The 23,774-nt window shown below is 44.2% G+C and overlaps 1 protein-coding gene across 9 annotated transcripts in view; it reads right to left on the bottom strand.

Moving 5' to 3' along the window:
• The window catches only part of SETD4 (SET domain containing 4), a 145,038-nt gene that overhangs the window by 109,076 nt on the left and 12,188 nt on the right, over positions 1 to 23,774 (bottom strand). For 7 of the 9 annotated variants that reach the window (XM_023238760.2, XR_006584807.1, XR_006584806.1 and 4 more), the window contains exons 3-11: positions 23,062 to 23,157; positions 19,421 to 19,458; positions 17,010 to 17,098; positions 14,792 to 15,221; positions 12,539 to 12,713; positions 10,811 to 10,892; positions 9,858 to 9,938; positions 7,229 to 7,352; positions 6,459 to 6,589 (exon numbers count right to left, since the gene is read on the bottom strand). In XM_023238760.2, coding sequence (XP_023094528.2) covers positions 6,459 to 6,589; positions 7,229 to 7,352; positions 9,858 to 9,938; positions 10,811 to 10,892; positions 12,539 to 12,713; positions 14,792 to 15,221; positions 17,010 to 17,098; positions 19,421 to 19,458; positions 23,062 to 23,157 — 1,246 coding nt within the window. Of the gene's footprint in view, positions 1 to 1,523; positions 1,650 to 6,458; positions 6,590 to 7,228; positions 7,353 to 9,857; positions 9,939 to 10,810; positions 10,893 to 12,538; positions 12,714 to 14,791; positions 15,222 to 17,009; positions 17,099 to 19,420; positions 19,459 to 23,061; positions 23,158 to 23,774 lie in introns of those variants that run through there. The other 2 variants (XM_045036639.1, XR_006584809.1) reach the window with 2 other exon arrangements.

Raw genomic sequence — 23,774 nt, 5'->3', positions numbered from 1 at the left:
CTTCTCTGAACCTGTCTGCTCTTCTATAAAGTGTGGTTAATAACACCTCCTCTCAGGGAATGAGTTGTCATTTTTGAAGACAGGTTCCCTGGGCCATGAGTCTGCTCTTCCATATATATACTGAGGAGTCTCTTTGCATATCAAAAGTGATGCCAGGAGAGAGAGGAGTGATTGATTGATTGATTGATTGATTGATTGAATGATTCATTCATTCATTCATGCATGCATTCATTCAAGAGAACAAATCTACACCTTTATTTACTTTTCAGTCAGTTTAAATCCTTGAGGGGTACAGCATCACACGGATTCTGTGGCCAGTGGCTTTAGCATGAAGGTTACTTCAGAATTTGGCATGGACCATGCCATTGTTTCCATGAGCGTGAGGTACCATTCCCCAGATTACTCTGGTTTTATTTGGTTTGCCACCAGGAGTGTTGTTGTTCTTTGCTTTGTACACATAAGCACCTCTCTTGCCTAGATAGAATTCAGTTTCATCTCGAGCATAAACACCTTTTAAGAAGACATGTGTGATCCCTCTGGTTCCAGAGACCCCACTTACAGCCAGCAAAAAATGGCTGTGGACCACAGCCTTCCAGGAGCCCTGTTCCCAGAAGGCCTCCACAGGTTCCAAGATGGCAGAAAGAGAAAGGCCCAGGAGAGAGGGGATTTAAATAGGCAGGACTGTAGCATCTCAGCCCTCCAAATGTTCTTCCAAGGCTGGCTGATCCAGCCACACTTTAATTTTACAAAGTCCTGATCAGGTGAGAGCAGGTGCCTCCCTAAGCCTGGGTGCATCTTTCACAGACACGGTCTTTGCTGTATGAACCCTACAAGCGTGGCATCTAGAGGCCGACCGAGGTTTGAATCCTAGCTCTGCCACTCAGCAGCTGTGTGACCTCAGCAATAACTTTACCTTTACATTTACAGAATCAGGAAAATATGAACTCAACCGGTCGTGGTAAGGATAAACAAGGTGATCAATGCAGTGCATGGGCAGAAGGTCTAATGCTATCAGACCATTACTGTCATTGTCAGATTGGCAGACTCTGGACCTTCCTGGAAAAAGCATGAGCTGTGAGAAGAGGGGTAGAATCCTCACCAATTAGGCACTAACCTTATTTCTTTAAAAAAGAGCTTTATTGTCGTGTAACTCACAGGCTACACCACTGACCCATTTTAGATGTATGACACAATGGCCACCACCCAATCCCTCCAGCACCCTGGCCCACCCACGGCAGCCACTAATCTACTTCCCATTGCTCTAGATTCGCCCTTTCTGCACATTTCCTATAAGTACAATTTTATTTCAAATATTTATTTGAGAAAGAGAGCACACACACATGAGAGGGGGAGGGGAGGAGAGAGAGGGACAGAGGATCTGAAGTGGGCTCTGCACTGTCAGCACAGAGCCCGACATGAACTCACGAACCATGAGATCATGACCTGAGCCAAAGTGGGACGTTCAACCGACTGAGCCACCCAGGCACCCCTCATACAAATACAATTATATGTGGTCTTTTGTGACGGGGTTCTTTCATTTACCATGTTTTAAGTCTCATCCATGTTGCAGCATGTATGTACTTTGTTCCCTTCTGTGCCTGAATGATATTCCATTTTATGGCAAAATCTCATTTTATTTATCCATTCATCTGCGGATAAACATTTGGGTTAGAGCTATTATGAATAATGCTGTGACAAACACTGCTATACAAAGTGCTATGAACATTCATGTTCACGCTTTTGTGTGGACATGTGTTTTTAGTTCTTGGGAGAGAGGGGAGTTGCTAAGTCAGAAAGACTCTGTGCTAAAACTTTTAGGAACTGCCAGGCTGGGTTTCCAAGCAGACACACCGTCTTACTTTCCATCAGCAGAGCCACAGGGTTCCAATTTCCCTGCATCCTCAACACGTTGTCTTTTTTATTACAGGTGTCCCAGTGGGTGTGAATGGTAACCTTGCATTTTTATTAAATTCTACTATGTTTTTGTGAGTTTTTACAAATGTACTCGCAGCCTAATGTTAAAACTACGGAATAGTTTATAGAAGGAAAGTAAATGAAATATCCCCTCAAGGAAAGGTTTTAAAAGAACAAAGATAGGGAGCTGCCCTCTGAAAGGTGAAACAGAACAGCCCCAGAGAGAGCGCATGGCACTGTAGAATGTGGCACACGGGGAGGTTGTACGTGGCACACGGGGAGGTTGTATGTGGCACACGGGGAGGTTGTACGTGGCACACTGGCAGGCTTATAGAAAAATGCTTCAGGCCTGATTGTTCCCTCTTAATGTTCCATTCCCTTTAATTCACAAATGACTTTCTGGATCTGTAAAAAACAAACAAACAGGCCCTTTTCCAACAGGGTGGCATTCCTGACAAAACTCTATATTCAAATGTCAGCTGACTGGGGCGCCTGGGTGGCTCAGTCGGTTAAGCGTCCGACTTGGGCTCAGGTCATGATCTCGTGGTCCGTGAGTTCAAGCCCCACGTCGGGCTCTGTGCTGACAGCTCGGAGCCTGGAGCGTGTTTCGGACCTCTGTCTCCCTCTCTCACTGACCCTCCCCCGTTCATGCTCGGTCTCTCTCTGTCTCAAAAATAAATAAACGTTAAAAAAATCTTGAAAATACAAATAAACAAACAAACAAATGTCAGCTCACAAACCGATTTGAGTTTTATTATTCTTTGCTCCTCCAGATAAGACCTACTACCCAACATTAATCTATCACACAGAATGTGGCTGTTGTTTGCCAACTGAAGAGCTAAAATAAATTCCCTATTTCTGTGCCTTGATGGGCCCTCTCAGGACGTGTCTAGGTGGTTCAGTGAGAGCCATTTTCACAGAATTACAGCTCTGATTGCCTAGGTCATTACCAGTCTCCACCTTCAGGCAGAAGCACTTAAAGTGCCCCAGTCAGAGGAGTGCAGCTGCTGTTTTTAGCTTGAAAGATAAGGACAAATAGTCCTTAACTTCTCAATGTCTGTCCCCTCAGGCCAAGTCGGCCAGTGGGAGGCTTACCACCCACAAACTCTGTAACCAGATACCAACAAGGAGAAGGTGTGTTAGTAAGTGACCTCAGGCATGCCCAAGGCAATAGTGAGGAGCAAACAGAAAAGGAGGAAGAAGAAAATGGGCGGGTGTGGGGGTGGGCGTGTAAACTAAAGAAGGAAGAAAATCATGCCACTGGGAAAGAGCCTGGCTTTGCCGGCCCTCAAAGGCAGCTGTGTGTCACAGTCAACAGTGGTTTACCCTGTGGGCCAGACTGCCCTACAAGGAGCCACAGGCTCCGCAGACTTTGCAAGAAGCCTGCGGCACACATATGCCAAGCATGGTCTATAAATGGAAAAGTCTTATTCTGCAGTTTTCCAAATACACATAGATCTGGTGTGGATGATGAAATACTTCTCATTTGTAAATGCGTGAGTAATGATTTTTCTCATTGTCTATTGTTTTTCTAATCACTGGACAACTAGAGCACAACAATGTTCATGTTAAAGGGTGGCTTTGTTTTTGAAAGGTGTAAAAGCACCTTCACGTAGGAGTTCATACGTACGTGTGTGTAAATATATTAATATATATAGGTCCTAAATGTCCACTAATAGGGGACAGGAAAAATAAGTATGGTATAGCACAGGGGTCAGCAAACTATGGCCCAAGACCTGTCTTTGTAAATAGTCTTACTGGAACACAGCCATTCAACTTGTTTGCATATTGTCGATACGCTGTGCAATGGTCGGGACAAAGGCTGCATGGCTCAGAAAGCTTAAAATATCTACTATTTGCCCCCGTTAATGTTTGCAGACTCCTGGTATAGCACATCCTGAAACACACTGCAGCGTGCAGGTGCATGCGAGTGAACAGGGAAGTAAGGGGGGCGGGGGGGGGGGGTGGAATCCCAAGCAGGCTCCACACTGTCAGCACAGAATCCACCGCATAGCTTGATCCCACGAACCATGAGATCATGACCTAAGCCGAAATCCAGAGTCAGACACTTAACCAACTGAGCCACCCAGGTGCTCCCCACTGCAGCTACTTAAAAATAAAGTCAACACCAACTGCATATAAGAACAAGGAAAGACGTCCAGACACTGTCTCCTGAGGTGAGTGGGTCCCATTTGCTTGGGTTGCACTCAAGGACAGGAATTCCAGTGCTGGGGAAGCACAAGACCTGGGAGGGAAAACCGAACTCTGGGCACCGATGCTGAGAGGGGCAGCCCCTACACCATCCGGCCCCAGTCCGTCCCCAACCTTGGAGAGGCCTGGCGGTCCCTCCACAGCTCCAGCCCCTGAAAGACTTCTCCATGTGTCCGTCCCCTGGGGCCAAGGACTGTTGAGGGCTGTGGAGGGAACATCCCCTCTTCCCTCCCTGGTTCTGAAAAGGATAAACAGGGAAAGAGTAAGGATGGAAGCTCACATATGACCATGGCTTTAGGTCAGTTTGCCCACACTGAGCCCCAGAATCCAGCAGACGTCCCCGCTGAGGTAGAGCTGCGCCAGAAGGCCCGGGCCTCCCGAATGGCATGTTGACGCCCACTGACGTGGAGGCGGCAGGCCCACGCGCATTAACTCCATCCCCACAGCAGGACACAGTAAATCCCGGACACGAACACACCCACGCTGTGGACCCTGACCCCTCCGAGGGCAGGGTGAGTGGGCATTTTCTCTGTAGCACACTAAGTGTGCAATCTTAGGCAATTTCTTCCCCTTTCTATTCATGACACAGGGTAACCGTGAGGCTTAAAACTCTGCATACCAAGGCCTGAGCACAGCACCTCGCATCTAGCAATGCTAATATTTAGTAAACGTTATTGTCTTATGTTCCGATGGCAGTCCAGTTTTTATAGTAAGGGCATATTTTGCTCCTGTGACCGATGATAGAACACCTGCTCCGACTCCCTCCCAGTGGTTCTGACTGTTGACTGACAGGCAGGAAACCGCTATGAAAAGTGTGAATCCTGAGCCAAACTCTGAGTACTAAAAAAGTACTAATTAAGTACACACTTTATATACAAACCATAGTCAGAGGAAAGTCAATAGCCTAAAATGCTTTTATAATTATGAAAGAAAGAAAGAAAGAAAGAAAGAAAGAAAGAAAGAAAGAAAGAAAGAAAGAAAGAAAGAAAAGAAAAGAAAAGAAAAGAAAAGAAAAGAAAAAAGAAAAGAAAAGAAAAGAAAAGAAAAGAAAAGAAAAGAAAAGAAAAGAAAAGAAAAGAAAAGAAAAGAAAAGAAAAGAAAAGAAAAGAAAAGAAAAGAGACAGGCTCTTAATTCAAAATGACCAACTGAGCACAAAAATTCATCTCCTGTACCTCCCAAGCCCCCATGAAAATGATAGAAAAGCAGCAGAATAAAAGTGTTAAACACCAGGGTGCCTGGGTGGCTCAGTTGGTTAAGCATCTGACTTCAGCTCAGGTCGTGATCTCACAGTTTGTAAGTTCAAGCCCCGCATCGGGCTCTGTGCTGACAGCTCAGAACCTGGAGCCTGCTTTGGTTTCTGTGTCTCCCTCTCTCTCTGCCCCTCCCCCACTTGAACACACTCTCTCTCTCTCTCTCTCTCTCTCTCTCTCTCTCTCTTTCAAAAATAAATATACATTAAAAAAAAAAAGTTAAACACCTACCACAAAGAGACTGGGAAAGGAACATGTCTGACAAGAGACTTAAACACATTCTGAAAAACCACAGAGGGAGGTCTGCTGAGGCAGGCCCTACTCTCTCCTGTATTTAATGACTGAACTTCCATTCATTCAATCAAACTCACAGAAGGTGCCCCGACTGTCCCTCCTATAGCCAGCTCCCTGGTTCCTGGTGAGCAAGGGCAAGAAAGCGAAAGGTGGCAGGCATCCCCTGGGGTCCACAATCTCCTTTTCAAATTGGAAATCAGAAGGGAAAATACAAAGTGATTTGCTCAAGTTCAGGGCAGCTGGGGGCCAAGCCCAGCTGGGACTGGGGCCTGCCCCACACCACCTACCCCATTCCCCACCCGAAGCCACCCACCACCAGCACATCTCTAAACCAAAGTATCAGAGCAGAATAAAAGCACAACTTCTTGCCCTTTTACAGCTGCTGAGTCAGCGGGGAAGTGGGACACCCAGGGAAAGGCCACACACAGAGCCCCTCAGGCCCCCTCTCTCCTGACAGAGCAGTGCTTTCCTCCCACTTCTTTCTACAAAACTGGGGTCTGTTTTGAGAATATTTTTTGAGGTGCTGTGAGGATGACACATCCATCATCACTTACACTCTAGAATCCACAGAGCCTGCCCTGCCCCCTGCAGATGTCCTGCATCGTCTGAGAAGCGGCCACCGCTCCATCCCACAAACAAACAAAAGCAGAAGGAACGAGAGAAGTATACAATGGTTTAATAGAAACCACTCGGTGACTGTAAATGATTCTATACAAAATAAACCTTTAAAACTGGTTAAGAAGTCACACCCACCACAGGAGGCGATCAAACGCATCAGGTGAAGTTACCTAAAAGGTGTTTGCAAACTGTTTAGAATCAGAGCAGAGGCCTGCAGAATCTTTAGCTCTTCTGTCCACAATGTTTCTACCAAAGTTAGTTGGTTTACCGAAGCCACTTCTTCATCTTTCATATGAGAAACCTGGAAAGCATTTTAAAATTATTTTTTTCTTGCAGTAAAATATACATAAACATAAAAGTGACCATTCTGACCACTTTTCAGTGTATACTTCAACGGTACTAGGTACACTCACAATGTTATGTGAGCATCGCCACCACCCATCCCACAAGTTTTCCATCATCTCTAACGGAAATTCTGTTCCCTATTAACACTAACTCCCCAGCTCCCCTCCCCCCAGCCCCTGGTAACCTCTACTCTACTTTCTGTAGACTCTGAATTTGCCCACTCTAGATAACTCATACAAGTGGAATCACACAGTATGGGTCTTTTGGTATTCTAGTTTATTCCACCTAGCATAAGGTCTTGAAGATTCATTAAAATTATCTTTCAATCCCAGTAATGTTTTCATTAAAACGAGTTGATTTCTCATTTAATTAAAACATTTGCTAAATAAAAATATTTTTTAAAAAAAGAGTACTTGAAAAGTTATCCAATATAAACACAATGCTAACGGTCAAAAAAACCCCAGAAATTACACCAGTGTTCATCTACTTAAGCATCAAACAATGCCCGAATAAGGTGTAACAACAAGTACAAAATAGGTAACTTCTTAATCAAAACACTTCTTTAGCAGAAGAATGCGATATTCTAGAAGCATACCTTTTGAAGCACTGCATTGGTCTCCTCTATGAAATAATGGCATATTTTCTGGGCTATGTCCAAACTTCTCTTCTCATTTGTATCTGAAATGATTTCTCCAAGAAGTATTTTTTTCCAGCATGTACTAGAACCAAATTGTTCAGTAACATAATGTCAGCAGGCTCTCAAAAAGTAAAGAAGGCTTTTACACCTCAACACAACACACAAACTCTTCTCCTGTTTTTCTAGAAGCATAATAAAACTCACGAACCTCCCTAACCTCCCCCCACAGATTCCCTAACCTCCCCCCACATGCAGCTCCTGTGCTGAAGCAGACAAGGTATAGAAGCAAGAAGGAGGAACAAGCGAGAATAAGAATCAAGGCAACTGCCGCTCTTTTGAGGGCAGGCACTGAACTGTGTTGTCATCGCAATCCTGTGTCTGGCACGTAGTTAAGTGGAGTCATGTCCACCAGCCACGGAAACAGAGCAGATGACAGAACAGGAAGGTGAGTTCCAGCCAAAAGGACTAAGGACTAAGGAAAAAGGTAGAAGAATTCTCCTTCTCTTCAAGTGACTTTCCTAAACTATGGTAAACTGGACAGAACATGTTTCACAAAGTAAAATGCTCTCAAGATGAAAGGAGGAATCTACGATGAAGCCTTCCTGTACACACAGGTCATTCCCATTTTATAATCCAAATATATGTAGGAAAAGGGGTTGAGGGGGCAAGTGGGGCCAACTTTCTGCAGGCAGAGGAACGTAAGTGCTTCAGGGTAAGCAAGAGGGAGCCACAGCGAGATCTGAACCAGAAGGTGGCAGAGCCAAAACTACATGCTGGAAAGCAGCACTAAGCAGAGAGGAAGAGAGTGGAGGAAGAGATTCTGGATGCAGAGAATCTGAAGTGGAATGGCTTAGGAAGGGAAAAGTAAGGTGACAAGTGTCTCATCAGAGTTGAAGTATACACAAGTCACTTAGAAATTCAGAACAGCTGGCAACCCACACAGGGAATAAAGTCTTAAAGGTCTTGAGCTCTAGAGATTACAACTGAAACCTCAGGAGTAGCTAAGTTTTCAAGGAAGGTAGGATGGATGGATGGATGGATGGATGGATGGATGGATGGATGAATGGATGAATGGAAGGAAGGAAGGAAGGAAGGAAGGAAGGAAGGAAGGAAGGAAGGAAGGAAGATATGCTATATGCTATTCCATATATTCACTAGATGCTAGGCACAGTGTTTCATATAAAACAATCATCTAATTGAATCTTCACAATTACCTAGCAAAGAAAGCATTATTATCCCCACGTTAGACACAAAGCAACTGAGAATTGGGAACAGTAAAGAACCCACCCTAAGTGACAAAGCTCAGGAGAGGTAGAAACAGCATGCAAACACAGAGCCGGCAGAATCCCGGCCTTGGGTTTCTTCTGCCACACCACTCCAGACCATTAGGAGTAAGTCAAAGGGAGGAAAAGCAGTCCAAGGGTGACCTTTGGGAAACAGCCTGTTGTTTTATTTGATTTGAGGTATGTGCCTAAGGACTCATACCTTTTTCCAAGAAGGACTTAAAGACCCTTAACATGAGCACACAGGAGATGAAACAGGTGAGATGAATGGACAGGAAAACAAGACAAAGGAATATCAAGGAAGAAGGAGAAGATACAACCAGGATACACTGCATGCCTTAAAATGCTACACATTTGAAGGAACCACAGACTTGCCTCTGAGTTTTCTAGCAAATAATAAAGAGAAAGAAACGTATCAGACACAGAATCCACAATGACTGTAAAATAAAAACACCCCATCTGCTGAGAATGAACACAACTCTTTCTGCTGTTGAGACCGGGGAGGAAGTTTTCTCCCTGAGTCCCTGCAGAAAAAGAGGTAAGCCATATCTTAACAGCTGCCATTGAATGAGTACCAGCTGCTTCAAGGCACAATGCTAAGGGTTATCTCTACGCATCAATTCATTTAGTCCTCCCAACTGCTCAAGGACCGGGTCACCATCTTCAGCAAGTCCTCTTTTCAAGTGGTTTCTCTCACCTGAGCTTTTGCCAAGTAGTGGACCCGGGCTGAAGGAGCTGCCTGGACCAGGCAACACGCAGCCATATAAGCGGACAGTCCTTTCCATGCTGGGGGAGGGACTGGCAGCCTGAAGGTAATGTTAAGGAGCCGAACCAGGACGTGTGTCTACACCGGGGGCTCCTCTACCTGCCTCCCCCATGGAAAGGCCTCTCCTTTAGCAGGGGTCTGGATCTGCCCCCGGGGAGGATATAGCTCCCCAAGAAGCGATTTGTCCCCAGGGGAAAACTCGGTACTCAAGAGGCTTCCCCCTGAACAGTGACGATGCATTTTTTTTTAAAAATATTTCCTCTAAACAATGCAGGTCACCAGGGAAAAATACCTGAGAATAAAAAGTTCTCAGGGCCACGTACTCTGATTATGACTCTAAAACCAGAATTCCAGAAATGGCAAAAACTTAGAAGTGAAACACTCACCACGCGGGCAAGTTCCATAAAGAATAAGCCACCCAGTACACAATGGCATATCTTCCTCCTCCCAGGCTGACTGTTTGAACTTAAGCTAAAAGAAGCCCCTGGCTTATGTCCAGGTTTAAGTACTGCTCATGACCGACACACGTGAAACTTACAATTCTTCAGCTTCCAGACATAACAGCTTAAGCGCTGTGAGTAACCTCCAAGATGGTCCATCCCATCCAAATGTCAAATTTCTAAAGCATAAGAACAAACAATGACACACCTGTCATTTCAGTACCTCATGACACCGTGGCAATGGCTGAAGAGCCAAACATTTTCTGAAGGGGCTGAACATTATGTAACATTACGTATGGCATCTTGGTCACAATAGTAAAAGAGAAAACTAAGTCCTCAAACATGTAAGAAGAAAGCCAGAGTCAAAACAAAACAAAACAAAAAAACCCCACAAAACTCTTTCTTTAAAAAAAAAAAAAAAAGGTAAAAAACCACCTTCCAACAGATTGTGATAAGGAGCTGAGCCTGGCCAGAGCAAGAGGTCACATGCCACAGGCCCCAGAGATGAAAGGTGAAGAACGTGCATCACCCCGGGCATCAGACAAATGGCAACCACCACAGCCAGACTGCTCTCACACTGCTACTGGATCATTTCAAACTCGGTTTCATTTACAGGAGAAAATCTGAAAGGAGAGCCTCGAACCCTGTGTATCCCACTTGGCGTGGAATCACCTAGCCGCCCCCGCCAGCCCTGCTCCCTGAATGCCTGCAGCACGCCGCAGGGTGACTGAGGGCCAGCGAGGCCTGCGGCAGCCCGATACCATCCCACCTGACCACGTGCTGAAGGCACGTCGGTCTCCCAACCGATATAAACAGGGCTTTCTTTTGGTTCGATCATTTAATACTTCAAATTTGTATCTTATATTCCCAAATAATCTTCTTGAAAAGTATCTTACACTCTCGTGTGCCCGCATCAAACACGATAGTAAATGCTCAGCAAATACCTACCTGTCAACTGGAACAAGTCAGGAGGTATCTCAGACCTACAGAAACCCTACCCTCCATTTTCTCATCAAAGTTTCCTGAAGGAATAATTTTAAGAAACACTCACTCAATAAAGTCATGATCCTTTAAAATGGAAATCTTCTTGTTCATCTGTTTATCTGTTGATGGAAGATATTTAACAAGTATATCTATATAAAATAAAAAGATCAGAATGAAATTTAGGGTGTCATTCGACAGACATGCGCACCTTCTAAAGTTATTCTACCTTCTCAACAATCAAGACGTGTGTGAACAGTTTTACCTAATTCACATCGAAAAGCTCCAGTGGAGCCCAAGTCAACGAATCTTTATTTGGCCCCTGAAAAGCTACAAGAATTCTAGGGCAAGGGACCAAACATCCACAGTCTCAACGCATGTTCCCACTAAGCCAATGAACCCACAAAACCAGGTCGTTAGGACAGTGGCAGGATGCTGGGAAGCTACACTGACCAGAAACGCAGGAGCTGTACAAACATGAGGAATTGTTTGGAACATAAAGGTTTCAAGAGCCAGAATTCAAAATTGGATATTTGTGATTGTGATCATAAGCAATAACATGCAAAAATTAAAGTTTTGGGGGGTAACAAGGTAATGCCTGATTTTTCTGTTTTTAAAATTTCTCTTTGGGGTGTCTGGGTGGCTCAGTCAGTTAAGCATCAGACTTCAGCACAGGTCATGATCTCGTGGTCTGTGAGTTCAAGCCCCGCATTGGGCTCTGTACTGACAGCTCGGAGCCTGGAGCCTGGTGCCTGCTTTGGATTCTGTGTCTCCCTCTCTCTCTGCCCCTCCCCAGCTTGCTTGCTCTCTCTCTCTCAAAAATAAACATTAAAAACATTTTTTTAATTTTCCCTTCATATTTGTATGCTTTTATTTTTTAATGTAAAAATAACTAAAATGTAAACTTTGTTCAAAACTGACAAATTAATATTTCATGGTCATCAATATTAAAGCTATTCTGATAACAGGAGGTTAATCTCAAAGCTAGTTTTCTAAGAGACCCAGCAAGGCCCAGTTTTTGCTTTTTTATTTCTATTTTGAGAAATAATATTATTATTCTGCCTATAGGATGGAGTTGTTTCACCTTGAACAAAAGTTTCCATTTCCATCAGAACTTGTTTTAAAACTATCCCAAATTATGCATTCAGTAAACCTCTGGCCATATTTCTTCATAGCCTAGAAAACTATTTCTCTGCTGCATCAAGAGAAGGGAAGAAATCAATTTTCTATGTACTGTTATTAATATTACATTTGGAATTTCCACAGCATAAATTTAATAGCCCAATTATTTCTTTTCAATAGTAATACCAATGATGGCTAGTTAGTAGGCCGCAAAAAATAGAAATGAAATCAAGATTTCATCATGACATTAAACACCCCAAAATAAGGACTATGTAAAAGATTTATTCCTGTGATTACCACAGTGCCTCACGCAGTAGGTGCCTAAATAAATTTTTATGTTTTGCTCTCCAATCTATCCTGTATTTAGTGACAGTGACAATGTCTCAGTACAAACATTTCTATTTCTTCTCATCTTTTCAATATTATATTCATTTCCTCAGCGGTTTTCCTTTTCTTCTGTTCTACTGTCCGACCTAACCCAACACAACTTTTCTCAGTTCTTCCTATCCTCGATATTGACGAAGGCTTTGTTGTTTCACTGGCCCTATCTAAGGGGAGATAAATGGTATATATGTTAAGGTTTTGCCATTTTTACTAAAACTTAAAAAAACTATATCCCAAGATGGGGAGGAAAAAAGAGTTATATCATCTTAGTAAAAACAAAGTTGATTCCAACCTTCTGAGACATAAACACAAGCGTGAGGATTATGGATGGAAACGAATCCATACTCCAGGAGCAGTCGCTGATTATCATGAGGGCCATAGCAGATGAACACCTCTTCATGTTTCCTACAGCTTGAAGCTGTTCTAATTTCATAACAGCGAGTTTCCTCATTAAATGCTGCTTCTACCTAGAAAGGAAAATTGTTCAAGTTTTTTTAAAGCCAAGCATACAACTAAAAATATTAAGTTATTGTATTAATTTATGGCAGATGCAGCTTTCAAACACTCATCACTGAATTTAACCACCCGTGGAAAAAGCCACACCTGCACCGGGGCCTCTTGTTTGCCTCCACGTCACCCCTCCGTAAGAGAGGGGGTCCTGCCCGAGGATTCTCGGGATGGCTGCACACATGACACCTGACAATGGACAGGTAAGACTGACAGCTGTTTACCAGTCACATATACAGCAATAAGGACACACCAGCCACACAGGGCTAACCGGGGGCTATACTCAGGAGCAGTGTGACCAGCAGGGGCCATGGGGAGCAGGATTTGGAGTAACGAGAGGTGACCCCCTGGCTCTCATGGGAAGATGTGATTGCTTGCTTGAATAGTTTCAAGGGCTGGCGGGAAGGTGAAATCCGTTAGGTTGAGGCCAGGTGGGGTGCTCTAGTCTAGCTGATGGGGCCACCGCGGGGGGTGGGGTGCATATCCAGCGAGAGCTGGGGAAATCAGCCTAGCCTCTGGGGGGCCCTGTGAGACCCAAAGACATCAAGGCAGCACATGAATTTCAGGTTTTACAATTCACAGCCTTTGAGCAGCAGGATATCGGTTGACACAATCACGTGGATTTTGTAACAATTCTGTTAGTTAATAGATGAGAAAGGAAAAGATGACCTACCTGCTCTCCACAATAAGGAGTGGGTACAGGCACGGAGGCCTCCATACTAAGCAGTAAATCCCAGTGAGGGCAAGGACCAGCAACAGGCTGAAATCGCCAGCTTGCCGCACAACAGATGAGGGCTATGGTCTCGAGTTATGGGCCAAAAGCCAGCTGCAACTCTTTAGACCAAGGACCCGCCATCTTTTTTCCATAGAGGGCCAGAGGGCAAATATTTCAGGCTTTGCCAGAGCCCTGGGGCCACATGCCCACAGGCCGTAGTTTGTGATGCCCCTACACTTGGCTGTGAAATCACTGGTTTAGAGCACAAATGCACTAACAGCCCAATACAAATAAAGTCACGCCAATGAGGACTCAGTCCCTGTGTCCAGCATCCTATTACACTGCATGCCCCCAACATTATTTCACTGACATCAATCACAGACACACCCATCTAACCTCCACCTCCTTTGCTTAATACTGCCAGAAACGCAGATTTCTACAAAAGAACAAGCAGACAGGCAAGGAGACTGCCTCGGCCTAAGAAAGCACAGTACAGGCCTCCCAGCGCTCTCCTCTCACTGGCATGTGGGCTAACCAGATGCCATCGATCTTCTCCATATGGGGTAGAGTAGAAGAGAACAGCATGGGCAAGGGCCCAGCCAGTGTATCTCAAGTGTACCCTGAGCAGGTTACAGGTAAGCTGACACGTGGCTACCTCTGCTCTCGAAGCCAGGCACTTAACCCCAGCAAGCCTACAAACATCATCATCTCCGTTATGTGCCACAGGGGGAAAGGGCTGGGGACGAGATCTAGAACTACCTCCCAAAGAGGGTTTCTTTAACATTTCCCCAACTCCATTTCCCCACAGATATCCATCCATTCAGTAAAGTTTATCGAATGCCCACTAGGTGCCCGGCCCCGCAACAAGCACTGTGGTTACAGGGCAGAACAAGGCATAGTCCCCGTCCTCACACAGCTCACGGAGGGGGTCGTAAGTCAGTCAGTGATCGTGGCAAAGGTCAATGCTGACAGCAATGCCACCACATGTGAGAGGGAACAGGGCAGCAATCTGGACCTCAGCCCCCACGCGGGCAGGAGAAGGAGGATGCTGCACCAAAGGTGAGCGTGGGGGACTGCTGGTTAAGGTCATCCAGGGGACACAGCACTGAGCGCTGTGGGTGAAAACACAGCAAAAAAAAAAAAAAAAAAAAAGGGATGCCACGAAGGGAAAACGAGGCTGGGAGAAAGGACAGAAAATTAGCTGGTGGCAGGCAGGTTTACCTAATGCCAACAACACCTCTCTCTATGGTTTCAAAGTCACAGGTTCTACACGTCAGAGTCCTTGCTGTCCGAATAGAACGTGCGCCCTCGTCAACTGCTCACCTGCACATGGGGGCTGTGGTTCAGCAGATCCAGGTACGGGGCAAGCGCACAGGTGTCTGGCTCCGCGGAAAAGCAGCGCCTCCGCCTGGGCTTCACATACACGGCCCTGGTGTTGACCGTACACCAGGCCCACAGGAGGGCACGGTAGCTAAAGATGCTCCCGACGGCCTCGGAAAACAGAGGCTGCAGGGAAGAGAAAAAGCCTCTGGAGGAAGAAAAGAACTCTCGCACACGGGCTCTCTGCTCTTCGGCCTTTGCTCTCAAGGGTTTGGGAAAAAGATTCACCACTTCTGGCTCCAAGCAAACGGGGCAGGTGTAGGCCTTTGGTAAAATCTCTAGGTAAGGTTTCCAGACGGACTGGTCCCCAGCATGCTTTTCTGAAACCAGAAAGGTACACAGAGCCAGCAGAGGAGATGGAGGAGGCCGCCATCTGTTAAAATGAGAAGCCAAACATAATTTAAATTATTAAATTATTAAAAGGCAGATTAAAAGAATTACTTTTATTCAAAATATGGGAGGAGCTAGAGACACAGATATCCCAGTGGTGTTTTCTGCTCCCAGAGGAACTGTAGCCAAACTGTGACTACACTCGGAGCTTATTTGACGCACCCGACAGGGGGTCTCTTGCCTCCTCAAACTTTCCTCTCCAGATTGCACCCTGATGTAAGTGCCCCAAAGAAGTCACACTGATAAGCGACAACTGACTCACTAACCCAAAGTTCCAGCTTTGTTTTTAGGGATTCCTTTTTGTAAACAGCTTCTCTGCTTCCAACTTGGTTCTCCAGTTTTAAAGCTTTTGCTCCGTTTCACTTAATTCACTTGGCTGAGCATATCAAACGTGGTAGGGAAAAAATGCGTGGAAAGAATCTAGACCTGCCTCATCCAATACAGTAACCACTGAGTACTTATAGCTGTTTCAGTTTTAGTTTTTTTAATTAAACGTAGCATTTAAAATTCAATTCCTCAATCATGTAAGCCACATATCAAGCACTCAATAGCCATATGTGGGTAATGGCCACCATACTAGACCAGGCAGAGCGAAACACCCATTTCTATCACTGCAAAGCTCTACTGCATGATACTAACCCAGACAGAAATTCAAGAAACTCGTTATATATTTGCTAACATTTTAATTCCTAAATTTACCCACTCTATTACCAATTATACCTTGCAGTATTTTTATTTGTTACCAATAAAAAGATCTCATGTTGCATGAATGTATTTAGAAAAGTTTTCATTAATCTCACAGTCCAGATTCTACACTGTCAATTATCCTACTCAAAATTTCAGAATGATACAGAAAATGTTAATACAAAGAGTATCCTTGCTTCTACTCAGGTCAATAAAGATACATTTGCCTTCAGAAAAACATGTGGAGGAGATTAAAAGTCCAGAATTTACCCTGGATTAAGAAGCAACATAATCGGGGCGCCTGGGTGGCGCAGTCGGTTAAGCGTCCGACTTCAGCCAGGTCACGATCTCGCGGTCCGGGAGTTCAAGCCCCGCATCAGGCTCTGGGCTGATGGCTCAGAACCTGGAGCCTGTTTCCAATTCTGTGTCTCCCTCTCTCTCTGCCCCTCCCCCGTTCATGCTCTGTCTCTCTCTGTCCCAAAAATAAACATTGAAAAAAAAAATTAAAAAAAAAAAAAAAAAAGAAGCAACATAATCTTTCAACCCTCATAATTTAGAAACCCCTTCTGCTAAGGATCTTGCTCACTCTGTCCTCATAAAAGTCCCCCAAAACAAAGGCCCCCTGTAACAAAAGCCAGAAAACAGTTCTCAGCTCCTTTTTTGGCCTTCTCTCTTCTCTGCTAAACAAAACTAACTCATAATGTCAACAGCTCTTCATAGTTGAAAGAGAATTCAACCATGTACAGTAAGGGAAAAATAAGAGTAACATTTGTCAAGACCTACTACGATGAAGGAGAACAGGCTACGAGGAGTCAAGGTACTCAGAAAGATTTACATCTATTCTTCCATTTAATCTTCATTTTCTGTAAGTAATAGATCAGGATTCAAACCCACATCCAAGGCAGCCTATTAAAAACCTTAAAAATGCAGTTTAAAATGAATCAAGAACAAACTTCAGAGAACAAACATGTATGAGGTGTACGAAGGGGTGGTCCTAACGAACTAGGCCTTAGTTGACATATTTGCTGATGCTGTGGACTTGAGAGGATAAGCACTTGAGCAGACAATCATGTGTGCGGTCACTTACTTAGCGATGTACGCTCCTAAGTAGCTTCTAATCACTGTGTCCGTGGTGAGCAGGCAAGTCTCAGGCAACGAAATAATCACCTGTCCCTCCTTACCAAAAAGAAAGTAAAGTTTAGAACACCCACGCTTTGAGAAGGACCTGTGAGTACAAGTTCTGTGAAGTCCTTGAGTCCATGATCACCTCCTAAGAACCCAGCAAAACCCAACCACGGACACCAGAACCCACGGTCTGGCTCCCACATCCCTGGGTCAGCGGATGCAGGCGAGACTGCTCCGATGGCAGGAACCGCAACCCCAACAACAATCAAAGGTGACTCATTTGACTGACATCCACTAGCAGTCAGCCTTTCACCAGCGCATATGGAAACACTTTGACAACTCACATCGCATCGTTCCTTCACTTTCTTACACCAGGGAACAGTGCTAGCTGTGGGAAACGACAGAAACCATTCCATCTGGCGAAATGTGTGCATCCAGTGACTGCTCCCAGCAATGGCCTACTCTCCGTACCACCTGTGCCAACTAGATAAAGAAAAGGCAGCCCACCCGCACAAGGATCGCATTTTACTACCCGCAAAAGTGTAGTTTTCATTTCTGCCTACTGAGACAGGAACACAGAAAGAAAAATTAAGATGTCAAGTAACAGACACCAGGAAGAAATAAAGCATTAAGAAGGCTGATGTTAATTAAGATCCTGGCTTTCATTATAACTGGCATCTAAGTTGGTTAAAAGTCTCAGCCAAAAATCTTCTGGGTTCAATTTCTAGTTTCAATATATGTAAATTAAGATCAAGTTGGACGGTCCCTAGAGTCCCCTCCTACTCCAACAGCCCACAATTTCAAAAAGCCACTTAATAAAATGCTCTGTATCTTGACTGGAATAAATCTCATCATCATCAACACTTAACAAACTAGACCCTTAAAATCTGTGCATTTCACTATGTGTAAAATACATCCCTAATATTCAAAAAGTTGAACGGAAAGCCATATTTGAAAGCAGATGTGAAGCAACTGCCAATTATCATTTCAGAATCTAAACAAAGATGACCTATATTTACTGCTTTATACGTGAGGCGTATTTCTCCTCCGGAAATAGAGCACAGTCAATTATATGTTCTCTCAAAAAATACAAATACTGTGAGCTGCCTAAGTGGCTCAGTCAGTTAAACATCCGACTCTTGACTTTGGCTCAGGTCATGGTCCCAGGGTTGTGAGATCAAGTCCCAAGTAGGGTTCCATCCTAGGCGTGGAACCCCAGAGAGGATTCTCTCTCTCCCTCTCTCTCTGCCCCTCCCCTACTTGTTCTGTCTCTCAAAAAAATAAAAATATTGTACAACAATGTGACTGTACTTAATATTATTGAACCGTACACTTAAAAAAGGCTAAAATGGTAAATTTTGTCATATATATTTTACCACAATGTAAAACTTTAAAGTTAAAAAAAATGAAAGTACCATAATAGAGTTATACATTAAATGGTACCACTCTTTAGGCCAAATATGTGTACACAGCTGGATTTTATAAGGAACTAAAAATAAATTAAGGAATTAACTTCTAGACTTACAGAAAATCGTGCATTGGATGTCCTTTAAATAGAACAGAAAGAACTAAAATGGACCTGGGGGATCACCTATGTCATCTACCTTGTTTTCCAGGTGAGGAAACAAGCTGGGGGGCTAGGGGTTGGGGGCCTTGAGCTGAAGGCCACCCTGCACCCTGGGACCAGCTCCGAGGCTCTGCCCTCTGCTTCCTCAGGCGGCACTCATATACCACACACAACCTCTCAGATAAGTGTGGCTTCCTCCCCTGGCACATTTAAAATATGACCTGCTTTATACAATTTGCTGTGGCAGAGATGGCTAGCTGCCAACCTAATGTGCCTTCTCCCCTCCTGCCATTAATGCAATCGTATCTGGAGGTGCCAGGGAAAGGACGCGTCTCTCATCCCTCAAAGCCAGCTGGGGCTGTGCACCCAGTCACTGTGGATGCAATGGGGCTGGAATTTCCTTAAAAGAAGGAAGCCTGCCCTTCCTCACCCCCTGGCTCCATGCTGCTGCTCAAGCTCCAAGAGCTAGACCGTGGACCTGAGGGTGCAGGGCTTCCTCTAGGATGTGCACAGAGAGCTGGAAGGAGCCTGGGCCTCTAACGGCCTGGGACCACCACACGTGCCCAGGTCTGCCTATCCAGGCTTGCTTACTTGAGAGCAAAATAAACTTCTACTTTGTTTAAGCACTGTTACTTTGGGTTTGTCTCTTATATGCAGCAAACTTAATCCTGACACAATTATATTCAAACCTATTATTAGGTAAAAAATGGCTGTGTGTCTGAAATATCTTTAATTCACTTGATCTAAACCACAAAAGCAAAGCAGCAAAATCTATACTAGGCGTCAAGGAAAAGAGAAATTCTCACCTGCAAGGATGTTTTGCTCATCAGCCCTCTTCCTGTACCTAAGACACAAAAAGAAAAAAAAGGGTAAATCCTATGATATCTTCAAGATCTCAGGGATATCATTTTGAATAAAAAAAAATGCAATTGAACTTCAAAATTACACAAAGCTGAAGCTGGGCACCTCTCATCCTTTGGCTTCCAGGGGAGAGAGAGGATCAAGGAGCTGTTCTGGGAAATGTCCTGACCTCCTTTTGCATTTATAATCCTTGAAGAGCAAAGAGTCAAGACCTAAAGATAATCGACTTTACACACATCTGCTGAGGTGTCTCTTACAGGACCCTCTGAACTGGACCCTCTCTCCGGGGACCTACCAGCCGTGCTGGGGGCCCGCTCTTGATGCCCACCCAAGCTGAGAGGCTGGACCCTCAACCACTTTTACCCACTACCAGCACCAGCTTTCCAGCGATGATCTTGACACCTCTTTGACTGGCTGGCCAGTAAAACCCACTCAGGTCCCACAAAGACTGCAGACGACACCCTCCCCTCCCCGACCATTAGACTCTCCTTGACCAGGTGAGCTCAGCAGGCACAATCCAGGACCAGCTCCTCCCTGTGAACCAAGGCCTTGGCCAGAGCAGTCACAGCAAGTAATCTCACCAGCTGCACTGTCAACACCACCAACACCCAGAAATTAACCCTTCCAAGCCAAAGGCTGCCTTCCCGTAACAGTCAGACAGCAGCTTTTCTGGCAGGCCTAGGTACACTGTGACCTATAATTATTATGAGGTCCAGAACGTTCATCTTTTCAAATTCACACTTCCTCATCTTTTTCTCTCCACTCGGAGGGACTATAATTCAGCAAAGGTCAATCCCTGCAGGACTACTGGGAGCTCCTACTTCATGGATGGATCTTCTTCCTCAAGTCCTGGATCAGGGGTCTGCCAAGTCTGATTTGACGAGTCATAACTCATCTCCCCACCCAGAAGCATACTGTCTGTTCAGTATTTGGTTTTAAGAACTTATTTAAATATCTTCTGTATGTCCCACAGCAGAGTTAATCACCCCTGTGGGCCAGAACCCTTCCTGGAACCAATTACTAGTGGGAGGATTTTTTTTCTACAAGGTCATCCTTTAAAAGACCCGCATACTAATCTAAGTGGAAATTTCTCTTCAAATATATATACGAACAGAACCTGGCATATGAAATAAATCTGGGACATACTTCGCCTGTATTTCTGCAACATAGCGTTCAATATCAGAAAACAAATCACAGAAACCTGCACTTACTAAGGCAAGGTAGGAGGTGGCCATTAGGATCTTATAAAAGTAAAGCTTATTACAGACTTCCCAGCACCTTAAAATTTCTGCAATCATAAATCTAACTGGGAGACCCAGATTGGCCAGTGCTTTTGGTGGCAAAAGGAAATAGTAGGGTCAGTACTCAAATCAGGTGAGAGTCTAAAGACTGAATCCTGCTTGAACTTAGGAGTCTTGCCTTGCCCCTCCACAAACCAAGATTAAGTCCCCAGAATTTTGTACATTTGGACAGACTCCCACAAATGTTCCCTCCCATCAGATTAAGAGCTAAAAATATATAAAGCATTTAGAGAAGATATGTTGAAATCCCAACCCACAATGTGAGGACGTTAGGAAGTGTGGCCTTCGATAAGTGATTAGGTCATAAGGATGGAGTCCTCATGAATGGGACTTGGTGCCTATGGCAGCAGTAGGAAGAGACCAGAAAGCTTGTCTAGCTCCCTGCTCTCCAACACGTGAGGGCCCAGCACGAAGATGGCAATGTGTAAACCCGGAATCAGTCCTCACCAGACACTCAATCTGCCCATGCCATGATCTTGGACTTCCCAGCCCCAAAACTGTGAGAACGAAATTGTTGTTTAAGCTACCCAGTCTATGGTAATTTGCTACAGCAGCCCAAACTGACTAAGACAGAAGGTTCTTTGCCCCTAGAAATGTAAGTAGTGGGCTCTGATCATTACCAAACCGTTTTGCTTTAGCTTCTCTGTGACCACGAATCTGGAGGTGGGCCCAGAGACAGTTGTTCCCACTAAAAACGGTAACTCTTTACCGCTCTAAATTATACATAGATTACTTATTTTCAGGCATCCCATTTAAGCATATGCCAATCCCTGCCTGCTAATTTTAATCCTATCCTTCTTAAGGCAAAGAGACATCTGAGGCATAGACAGGCCAAAGGCACAAGTCCATGCCTGACACTATGTCCTCTTGATCATCTTGTGAAGAACTCCATCCAGTCAAATCTAAGAGCATGGCTTTTACTATTTTTTGTGCTTGACACACAAAAACAGAAAGTTCAACATTCCGTTAGAGCCTGACAAAAAAGGTTTACCGTCTTAAATAGGAGTAGTCCTAACAGATAATGGCAAGTATTTTAGCCCAAAGTCACCATGTGTAACTGACGCACAGGGAATAACTACACACGTCACCTCATTCAACCAGGCCCACGCGTGGTCAATTATTTATCTTGGTGATGTATAAGGAAGTTAATCCGCTCAAAGTTAAATTATGTAATGGCTACTTAATCATCTCAGTGGCCAAAAGGAGCACTCAAGAGGCATATGATTTAATTTTCTGTAAGGTAAGTGTGCTGTACCTGCCCTGACGGCACAGCAGTCTCTACGCTACACCAGACCCAGAATCCTTCCGAAAAGCATCTTGGTCCTCTCCACGGACACCTCAAGCCCACTTCTGGATGGAATTGGTGGTATGCAGGCACACACCCAGAGCAAGCTGCCAACTTCTATGAGAGAATGTTCCAGAAGAAAATGCTAATCCAAACTCCACATCAAGCTCCTGAACTTCAGAAAATTATGTTAGTTGGCCTCTGCTTAGGTGACTGTTAAAGCTACGGCCACACAGAAGGCACACAGAGGGCTCCTCCTCTAACACTTGGGGAGCACAGCACAAGCCAGCTGAGGCCCTCCTAAGGACTCCTCTCCTCGAGCCACACCGCCAGAGAATGAGCACCTCCACTGGTTGTTTGGAACCTCCTTCTCTTAGAAAACGGTTTTGACTCACCTGAGCTATGGAATAATCCCATCAGCCTGCATGGCTTGAAAAATCCCATGAAACCACCATAAGCATGATGATAAGGACACCAAGTACATTACATAAATGTCTTCCCTATGAAGACCCAGCAAAGACATTTCCTTCAGGTCTCTTCCAGGAATACCTGCACTTCTGCCACGTAAACGATTTAATTTTCTTTACAGAACACAAAGACTCAGGTGTTGATCATATAAAGTGTCTGGCCACTGGAAAGACAAGTCAAATTTGTGGCTCACCTCCCAGGTGTACAATAAGATTTTAGAATCAGGGCTTTTATGTATTATTCTTATCCCTGTCTTCACCTTATTTTTCTATGCTCATTTTCCTTTTATAATTTTTGATATTATTTCACCACTTGGGAACTTCTCCCCATAAGCCACTTCAACTTATTTTTAAAAGAAGGCGAAGGATAAATAAATATGACAGCTACAAAGTAGGAAGCCTGACACACAACAGAAGATGTGCTCCCAGACAGAATACAGACCACCTTTAAGAACTACACATGTTATCCTATCACTTGGGCCCACACGTCTCTCATGTGAAAAAAGTCATGAGACTTGAATAACAGGCCTTACCTGGAAAACAAGCAGGTATTAAGTTTGTATCTTCAAACTTTCTATCTTTCAGCCACTTCTTAAGCTCTATAAATTCAGGCTTGTAGCTCTCATTCACTAATCAAGAGAGAAAAGAAAAAATGGAGAATAAGATCAATATGTAATCAGATCACCATTTAAGAAGTAATGGTCTCACACAGTCCTATTATAAAAGAGAATAAATTTTAAAATATGACTAAATAATGTGAACTAGGAAAGAAAAACCATGGTCACCTCAAAGATTCAGGAAAAACATCTGATAAAATCTAACATTCATTCCTGTAAATAATGCCAACAAGGCAAGGATAAAATTTCCTGAATCTGATGAAGACTATCTAACAAAAAACCTACACACCTGATGAAAAATCATTGAAACAGAAAGCAGAATGGTTGTTGCTAGGGGCTAGGGAAGAGTGAAGAATGAGGAGTTACTACCTAATGGGTATAGACTCTCAGGTCTACAAGATGAAAAGAGTTCTGGAGATTCATCACACAACAATATGAATGTACTTAACATTCCTGGAGTATACTTAAAAATGGTTACAATGGTAAATTTTAAGTTATGTGTATTTTATCACAATTAAAAATAATTTTTTAAAAGATCTCAAGTCAGTAACATGAATAAATGGAGAAATATACCTTGTTTATGGATTAGAAGACTCAATATTGTTAAAATGTCAAAATTCTCCCCAAAG

Source organism: Felis catus, chromosome C2 (genome assembly GCF_018350175.1).
Source record: "Felis catus isolate Fca126 chromosome C2, F.catus_Fca126_mat1.0, whole genome shotgun sequence".
In the NCBI taxonomy this organism is placed as follows: Eukaryota; Metazoa; Chordata; class Mammalia; order Carnivora; family Felidae; genus Felis; species Felis catus.
This window is presented reverse-complemented; position numbering and strand designations above follow the sequence as displayed.